The sequence below is a fragment of the Scyliorhinus canicula genome, chromosome 16 (genome assembly GCF_902713615.1).
Source record: "Scyliorhinus canicula chromosome 16, sScyCan1.1, whole genome shotgun sequence".
NCBI classification, from domain to species: Eukaryota; Metazoa; Chordata; class Chondrichthyes; order Carcharhiniformes; family Scyliorhinidae; genus Scyliorhinus; species Scyliorhinus canicula.
This window is the reverse complement of record NC_052161.1, coordinates 115,336,891-115,346,735: the sequence shown is the minus strand read 5'-3', so window position 1 is coordinate 115,346,735 and position 9,845 is coordinate 115,336,891. Positions and strand designations below refer to the sequence as shown.

General features: G+C 45.8%; 1 protein-coding gene across 1 annotated transcript in view; it reads right to left on the bottom strand.

Moving 5' to 3' along the window:
• Window positions 1-231: 231 nt before the first annotated feature.
• The window catches only part of LOC119979759 (carboxypeptidase N subunit 2-like), a 36,339-nt gene continuing 26,725 nt past the window's right edge, over window positions 232-9,845 (bottom strand). The window contains exon 3 of the mRNA XM_038822377.1: window positions 232-671. Coding sequence (XP_038678305.1) covers window positions 402-671 — 270 coding nt within the window. The 3' untranslated portion in view covers window positions 232-401. The remainder of the gene's footprint in view (window positions 672-9,845) is intronic.

Here is a 9,845-nt window from a genome sequence, read left to right as displayed (position 1 = left end):
ATTTGATTTTTAGAACGTTTTGAGGACATGTAAGATAATCCTTAATTGAAAAGAAATGCCAAGTGTACATAAACTGGAAATTGTTATTTTGGTGTGGACATTTGTCTGAGATTGAGATGTCCCAGGGGAGACATTATTCTGCATCTAGCCATGTTTTGACAGACTTGAGAATGCTTGATACAGGCTCTGAGTGATACAGGCTCATCACTAATACAACTGAAGCAACTGGACTGCTGTATGAATCAGACTGTGATGCTGAGGGTTTTATTCTGTCACAGAAAGTACAATAGCTGCAGGTATAACATGGCTTTGTTGCAATTGCAGGAATACTTGTTTGGTAGTAAAGGGATCATGAAGTGAGCTGGTTGAGTGACGTGATGGGTGGTAATGAGTTCCAAAGTTTAACATTCGCCCATCTCTCCATCGGTCACATTCACCATGGCATATCCTTTCAGATGCTCTGGTGTGTGACATATCACATATTTGGCGATATTCCCAGATCTGAAAGCGCTTCCATGCTGTTTCAACCAGCAGCGAAGGTAATTATTCCCAGAGTCACACCTCCAGGGGTTCCCATGTAATTTGATTGTAGTGAGGTTAGCCAATGGTGAAAATATTCCATCAGGCACAAACTCCAGCTGGTTGCCACGTAGATCCAAGTGAAAGATGTTCTGTAAAACATGTTATATATCATGTAAATTCCAGCTCCCACATGTAAGTCCAAACTGCTTGATCAAATTTTTGCCTGTAAAATCATTTTGCTACATTAAGCCATACAGGTACTTTGATTAGATGGATTTGATTAGATGACACTAGCTGCTCATGCTTCTCGGCAAATCTCTTCCTTTTTCTATATTTAAAGAAGTTCTTGACTGATAATGATAGCTTCTTTAAGTATATCAAAAGGAAAAGAGAGGTCAAAGTGAACATAGGCCCTTTAAAAATGAATCTGTGGAGCTAGTTATAGGGGAACAAGGAAATGGCAGAAAAATTCAGCAGATATTTGCATCAGTCTGAATGATGGAAGATAGTTCAAACATCCCATTAATACTAAAGAATACGTTGGGAGAAATTAAATGCCATCACCATGACTACAAAAGGAGTATTATACAAACTAAGGGGGCTAAAGACAGATAGGTCCCCTGGCCCTGGTTCCTAAAAGAAGTAGCGACCGATATAGTGGGTGCATTAGTTGTAATTTTCCAAAAATACTTGGATTCTGAAGACGTACTGGAGGATTGGAAAACTGCCAATGTGACACCTCTGTTCAAAAAGGGATGGATGCAAAAAATGGGTAACTGTAGGCCTATTAACCCTCACATATATTGCTGGAAAAATATTGGAATTAATTATTAAGGAAATAATCTAATAGTGGTTGTTATAATCTGCCTGCTTACCATTGGCTGGGGACTAATGACAATCCCACAATCCTGTGGGAGTATGAGCTTCCCCATGAGGGGGGGCGGAAAAATCATTAGCAGACTCCCTCATAAATAAAGCTGGCCAGTTTGGAACCAGCAGAGAGAGAGGAGTGAGCAGCAAGGGAAGTTGTTGCTGTTGTATATATATGTTATTGTAAATAAATGTTATTTCTTTGTATACTGAAGACTCGTGCTGGATTCTTCGTGGCCCTCACAAAAGCGGTACATTTGGAAAATCATAATCTAATCAAGGAGAGTCAGCATGGCTTCATGAAAGGGAAATTATGGCTGACTAATTTATTAGAGTTTTTCGAGGAAGTCTCAAGCAGAAAACCAGTAGGTATGTTGTATTTGCACTTCCAGAAGGCGTTCGAAAAGGTACCTCGCAAAAGGTTAAGTCAGGAGATAAGAGCCTATGGTGTTTGGAGGTAGTATATTGGCACGGAGAGAAAATTGGCTAATGGGCAGGAAACAGCAAGTTGGGATAAAGGGTTCTGATGTGTTGGCTAGTGTAGACTTGAGAGATGAACAGTCACTTCCAACACTGATGAAGGTTCAACTCAATTTTATTAACTACTTCTAACTAACTAACACACGATGACTGTTATGCTAAATTATGCTAGCTTAAACTAGAGACCTAAGCCTTGTCCAAACCAGTTGATTTTCTCAGCACGGGTTGTAAGTCTGTGCTGGGCTGGATGAGTTCTTGTTACACTCAGAGGCAGCACCCAGAATGAGCGGGAACCGTGGTGCCCTCTGCCTTTATAGTGTGTGTATTCTAACTGGTGATTGGCTGCGGTGTTTGCACATGTTGATTGGTCCCTGTGTGTGTCCATCAGTGTGTTTCTGCACCATGATATACTGGTGTATATTATGACAGGTTCTTTTTCAGGTTGGTGACCTGCAATAGGCAGAATTCTACAGGGATCAGTGCTGGGACTGCAACAGTTTACACTATATATTAATGACTTGGAGGATGGAAGAGAATGTACTGTATTTGAATTTGGAGACAACACAAAAAATGGCGAAAGGCAAGTTGTGCGAGGGATACAAACAGTTTGAAAAGAGACATTGATAGGTTAATTAAGTGGGCAAAAAGTTGGCTAATGGAGTATAATGTGGGAAAATGTGAAGTTGTCCAGTTTGGAAGGGAGAACAAAAGAACAGCAAGAGTATTATTTAAATGGAGAAAAACTGCAGAAAGCTGCAACACAAAGGGACTTGGGGCTGGGTGGAGCAGGTAATCAGGAAGGCTAATGGAATATTGGCTCTTATTTCAAGGGGGTTGGAGTATAAGAGTGGAGAAGTCTTGCTGCAACTGTACAAGGTACTGGTGAGACCACATCTGGAGCACGGTCAGCAGTTTTGGTCCCCTTATTTAAGAAAGATATAATTCCATCGGAGCCTGTTCAGAGAAGGTTCTCTAGGATGCTACCCGGTACGAAGGGATTGTCTTGTGAGCAAATATAACAATCCCAGACCAGACCCCAACAGTGGCTAGAAACCCCAATATTTTAGTTTATTTTTATAAGATTGTTCGGAAAGAATGATTCATTCCAGGAGTGGTTGCATGAAGAAATAGGGACTTGGTATTTTAAAATCACAACTTTATTATGAATACAATATTAAACTCTTTAACTTCACATCCGAAAAGAGCAACTTACCATCACCCCCTAAACATGACAACTCAATTCCCCATGAAGTGACAAGAAAAGAAACATACAGCTTAAAATCAGTAGGGCACAGAGTAATACTTGCTTTACAGAACAGATTTGGACTCCTGTTAGAACCCTTGCTTACTCTGACTAGATATCTTCAAAAAGCTGGTACAACTGGCATGTTGCAGCTTCCTTGTCCTCAGACAGGACTGTTCTGCTTTAAATATTATTACTCGTTTTATAACCATGCTGTTGTGAGAGAAAACTGCCTTTCCTTGTGGTCAAAACAAGGGTTGCCAGATAAGACTTCCAACTTCTCTCAAAAAAACTCTCCCCCTTAGCTCCACCCAGTAGTGACATCATCTCCCTAAGCTAAAAAACAAACAAATTAACGCCCTCGGGACTTTCCCCAGTGTAACCACAGTGCATTAGCCCAGACAGAAAACATATTCCTCTGGCCAATTTCACCTTCTGGCTCCTAAAAGCTCCCAGGTCCTGCAAATAAAATCATTTTTTAAAAACTTGACCGCTGCAGTCAAACACACTCTAACCACAGCTTTTAACCCTTAATTTGTCCCAATATTTAGAATCCAATATTTCTAAAATCCTTCATTCGTCGCACAGAGGTTAAACAGGTTGGGATTCTACTCATTGGGATTTAGAAGAATGAGAGGTGATCTGATTGAAACATATAGGATTCTTCAGGGGTTTGACAGAGTAAATAATGAGAGGATGTTTCCCCTCATGACAGACTCTCGGACCAGAGGACATAGTCTCCGATTAAAGGGGATCCAATTTAAGACTGAGTTGAGGCGGAATTTCGTCTCTCAGAGGGTTGTGAATCTTGGAACTCCTTGCAACAGAGAGCAGTGGAGGAAGAGTCCTTGTGTGTATTTAAAGTGTGACATATATTCCTGATCAGCAAGGGAACCAAAGGTAATGGGGAAAGGGCAGGAAAGTGGAGGTGAGGAATGTTGGATCAGCCATGATCCTATTGACTGGTGGAACAAGCACGAAGGGCTGAATGGCCTACTCCTGTTCCTATTTCTTGTGGTCTTAAATTCATACAGTGACTAAGCTGAGACTTACAACTGAGAAAGTCCCAGGTTAAATCATCAATTTGTGCTGAATTAGATGGTTTAAGCTGGGGTAATGTTAAACCTGGCACAGTTGGTTTGAGTGCTCTGTGTAACGGATCAATGTCCAACCACCCCTGCCGGAAACGGTGATTGCTTGGTTGGGTTTATCTTTACCCGATTGCATTGTCAAAGCCCACATTTAGGCAATATAAAGATTATTATTTGGAAGCATGGTATTCATGGAACCAACACCGAGAAGGCTTCAGAAGTGAGGTTTTCAGCAAGTAAACTCTGAACTTGGTTTACTTAATAGAACTAAACATGGGCTTGAAGGACAGATCCACTTAAATACGGCTCCATCTTAGTAGGATAATACATAGTATGTTGCAGTACTGTGATGATAGATTTATTTTGGGGATATTCTGTAAAGAAAGCTGTGTGTATGTTCACGATTAATTAAACTGGGCAAAAGTTAATAGAGGCAGCTTATCTGTGGGAACAGAGAACGTTGAGAATTTGGAGGCAGTTTCGCCAGCACTTCGGGTTGGGGGGCAGGGTCAAGGGAAATGCCAATTTGGGGGAACCATAGGTTTGAGCCTGGGAAGTGGGATGGAAATTTGCGGAGATGGGAGGAGAAAGGAATTAGGACACTAAAAAATTTGTTTCTTGGGAGTCAGCTTGCGGGACTAAAGGAGCTGGAAGCGAAGTATGGGCTGGAACAGGGGGAAATATTTAGAATCATGCAGGTTCGAGACTTTGCCAGAAAGGAGATACAGAGCTTCCCAGTAGAGCCGGCTTCCACATTGCTGGAGGAGATGCTGACGACAGGAGGACTGGAGAAGGGGGCAGTATCGGCGGATTACGGGGCTATTTGGAAGAGAAGGCACCGTGGAAGGGATCAAGGCAAAGTGGGAGGAAGAGTTGGGAGAGGGTATGGAGGAGGGGTTCTGTTGTGATGTGCTCCGGAGGGTGAACATCTCCACCTCGTGTGCGAAGGTGGTGTATGGAGCACACTTTACAAAGGCAAGAATGAGCTGGCTCTTTCAGGGGCAGAAGATGTGTGTGAATGCTGCAGGGGGGACCCGCAAACCACGTTCATATGTTTTGGGCCTGTCCAAAGCTGGAGGTTTACTGGAAGGAGATGTAATCTCTAAAGTGGGGCACTTGAGACTGGAACCGGGCCCTCGGGAGGCCATATTCGGGGTGTCGGACCAGCCGGGGTTGGAAACTTGTGCAGAGGCAGATGTTGTAGCTTTCGCCTCGTTGATTGCCCAAAGGCCGATCCTGTTAGGGTGGAGATGCTGTGCCTGGTGTGTCGGGGGGTCATGCTTGAGAAGGTCAAATTTGAACTGAGGGAAAGGATGTAGGGAGTCTACAATTCATGAGCGTGATTCATTGTGCACTTTCAAGAATTGGATTACGTCGAACATTAGCGAGGGGAATGGGAGAGTTGTGGGGTGGCGGACTTAATGTGTTAATGGGGACTATGGGTGATTCCTGATTCCTTTTTGTCATTTGTTATGTTAACATGCGGGCTAATGTTTGGGGGTTTGGTGGGAGGCTGGGATAGTTATTGATATGGGGATTGACATATTTGTTACTGATTATTGTTTATTGTTGGGTGTAAATTTGGTAGAAAATGTGAAAAAGGAGGAGAATAAAAGTATTTTTTAAAAAAAGAGGGTTTATGGTGAGGTCGGGTTTACAAGTAAATAGGTTGGATTTAAAATTTGCATTACAAGATAAGTCGGGGCTTTGCTTTTCAGCTGTTGAATTTCAAAGTTCTGTCGTGAGAAGGATCTTTTACAACTTATAACGGTTTCATAGGTAAACAAGGGACGGTTCATTAAAGTTTATTGACGGCTTCAGGTGGCAGCTATGAAGGAGTAAGTCGCATATTTGGTGGCTCCCGCTCGGGTCGGACTTTTGGACCTTTCCCCCCCCGATTTTCTACTGGACTTGAACTGTAAAACTGAAGACAGAGGCAATTGTCCCACATCGGTGCATGGAGATAAGGATTTAGAAGTCCTCGTAACAGAAAGACAGAGAAGGCTTGGGCTGAAGCTGCAGCAGGAGACAGCATGGTGGAGGACCAGACCTCTGGTTTGTCGACCCAGCGGTCAACGAAGCAGCTGATGCAAGTTATTCAGGAAGGCTTTGCTTAGCAGAAACGGGACTGCTTGGACCCGATAAAAGTGTAGATTGTGCGGCTGGAGCTTAGATTGGACGCCCAAGACCGGGCGATCCAGAAGGTGGAGAAGGCGCTGGCTGAGCAGGAGGAACATCAAACTGCTGTGGAGTTGGAGGTGGGGATGCTGAGAGACCAGCAGAAGAAGCTCCTAGAGAAGGTGGAGGATCTAGAGAATAGGTCCCGCTGGCAGAACTTGAGAATCGTTGGGCTCCCAGAGGGGTCCGAAGGAGCGGACGCTGGGGCATACATCGCAGATATGTTTGAGAAGCTGCTGGGGGATGGGGCATTCTCCTGGCCTTTGGAGGTGGACAGGGCTCACATCACAGAGCACTTGCGAGGACCCCTGGAGGACAATGTGGTGAGATTCCACAGGTACTTGGATAAGGAACGCATTCTACAGTGGGCCAAGCAGACACAGAGCCGTAAGTGGGACAATAGTATCCTGCGTGTCTACCAAGACCTGAGTGTAGAAGTGGCCAGGAGAAGAGCAGGCTTCAACCAGATTAGGTCGATCCTTTTTGAGAAAAAGGTGAAGTTCGGACTGTTGTATCTGGTCCGTCTCTGGGTCACGTACGAGGAACAGCACTTTTATTTTGAGTCGCCCGAGGACGCGCTGGACTTCGTGAAAAGGAAAGGACTGGTGGTGGACTGAGAACTTTTTTTTTTTTTTTTTTTTTTATAAATTTAGATTAGCCAATTATTTTTTCCAATTAAGGGGCAATTTAGCGCGGCCAATCCACCTACTCTGCACATTTTTGGGTTGTGGGGGCGAAACCCACGCAGACACGGGGAGAACGTGCAAACTCCACACGGACAGTGACCCAGAGCCGGGATCGAACCTGGGACCTCAGCGCCGTGAGGCGGTTATGCTAACCACTAGGCCACCGTGCTGCCCGACTGAGAACTTTTGAACTTTGCTGCAATGTTCATGGCATTTTTTTTTCTTTTTGTTTCTCTTTTCTTTAAAAAAAAAGTTTCTAGTTTTTCATGTTGTGGGAGCTGTTTGCAATGGCTTCTGTATTGATTTGGGACCACTGGCAGAGCTGAGTGAGTAAAGGTTTTAATTTGCACTGTTGGGGGATGGAGGTGTGCTTGTTTAGATTTTAGTGTTCTTTCTGTCGGGCAATTGTGTGGGGACTGTTTGATGTTGGAGTATGTTTGTATGAGTGGGGCGGAATGGTAGGAAGGGAACAACAGGTGGGAGACTGTCCGGCGCCGGGGATGGGGGCCACCAAGCTAGCTGGGCGGGCTAGCTCACAGAAGCGCAGTGGGGGCTGTGCATATGTTTGGTTTATCAAAGGGGTTGGGTTACAGAGTTTTGTTACTGGGGCGGGATAAATATTCTGCTGACGAGGGAAGGACTTGTGCCAAGGGACAGAGAGGAGGTTGGGGGCGGAGGCTGCCTGAGGGCGGGCCGATGGAGGTGCGGATCATGGGCTAGAGGCGGCCCCAATAAAGGGATAGTTGATTGGCAAAAGGTGGGGCAATGAGCCCCCCAACTAGGCTGATCACCTGGAATGTTTGAGGGTTAAATGGGCCGGTCAAAAGGACACGATGTTCGTGCATCTTAGGGGATTGAAGGCGGATGTGGTAATGTTGCAGGAGATGCATCTTAGACTAACTGACCAGATTAGATTGAGGAAAGGCTGGGTCAGTCAGGTCTTTCACTCGGGACTGGACTCAAAGACTAGAGGGGTCGCGATCCTGATCAATAAGCAGGTGGTGAAGAATAGTCTCGGATGTGGGAGGTCGGTACATTATGGTCAGTGGGAAACTGGACGGGGGGGAAGGTGGTATTAGTAAATGTGTATGCGCCAAGTTGGGATAATGTGGAGTTTATAAAGAGGATGCTGGGGAAGATACCAGACCTGGACTCGCAAAGGTTGGTCATGGGAGGGGACTTCGACACAGTTATTGACCCTGGCTTGGACCGGAGAAGCTCGAAAACAGACAGGGTGCCAGCAATGGCAAAGGAACTAAAAGGGTTCATGGAGCAGATATGGGGGGTGAATCCATAGAGATTTGGGCAGCCGAGGGTGAAGAAGTTCTCCTTCTACTCACACACACATAAAGTGTACTCCTGGATCGATTTCTTCATTTTGAGCAGGGCCTTACTGGCAGGGGTGGTGGGCACGGGGTACTCGGCGATCACAATCCCAGACCATGCTCTGCACTGGGTTGACGTGCAGGTTAGTAAAGACAGTAACCAGCGCCCACACTGGAGGTTAGATGTGGGACTTTTGGCTGATGAAGGGGTGTGCGAGAGGCTGAGGAAAGGTATTCAGAACTACCTGCAGGTCAACGACACGGGGGGAAAATTCAGCAGCGATGGTCTGGGAAGCACTGAAGGCGGTGGTCAGAGGGGAGCTGATCTCGATACGGGCCCATAGGGAGAAGGTGGACAGGGCAGAGACGGACCGACTTGTTAAGGAGATACTACAGATTGATAGGAGGCATGTGGAGACCCCAGAGGCAGGGCTTTTAAGGGAACGGCTTCAAGGGAAGTCCAAAAGGTTTGTTTCAAACACTAGCTTTCGGAGCATTGCTCCTTCCTCAGGTGAATGCAGAGGTATGTTCCAGAAACATATATATAGACAAATTCAAAGATGCCAGACAATGCTTAGAATGCGAACATTTTCAGGTAATCACGTCTTTACAGATCCAGAGATAGGGGTAACCCCAGGTTAAAGAGGTGTGAATTGTCTCAAGCCAGGACGGTTGGTAGGATTTTGCAAGCCCAAGCCAGATGTTGGGGGATGAATGTAATGCGACATGAATCCCAGGTCCTGGTTGAGGGCGCACTCATGTGTGCGGAACTTGGCTATAAGTTTCTGCTCAGCGATTCTGCGTTGTCACGCGTCCTGAAGGCCGTCTTGGAGAACGTTTACCCGGAGATCAGAAACTGAATGCCCTTGACTGCTGAAGTGTTCCCCAACTGGAAGGGAACATTCCTGCCTGCTGATTGCCGCGCGATGTCCGTTCATTAGTTGTCGCAGTGTCTGCATGGTCTCGCCAATGTACCACGCTTCGGGACATCCTTTCCTGCAGCGTATGAGGTAGACAACGTTGGCCAAGTCGCACGAGTATGTGCCGCGTACCTGGTGGGTGGTGTTCTCACGTGTAATGGTGGTATCCATGTCGATGATCTGGCACGTCTTGCAGAGATTGCCATGGCAGGGTTATGTGGTGTCGTGGTCACTATTCTGAAGGTTGGGTAGTTTACTGCAAACAATGGTTTGTTTGAGGTTGCACGGTTTTTTGAAGGCAAGTAGTGGGGGTGTGGGGATGACCTTGGCAAGATGTCCATCTTCATTGATGACGTATTGAAGGCTGCGAAGAAGATGTCGTAGTTTCTCCACTCCAGGAAAGTACTGGACGTCAAAATGTACTCTGTCGGTTGTGTCCCGTGTTTGGCTTCTGAGGAGGTCGGTGCGGTTTTTTGCTGTGACGCGTTGGAACTGTCGATCGATGAGCCGAGCGCCATATCCCGTTCGTA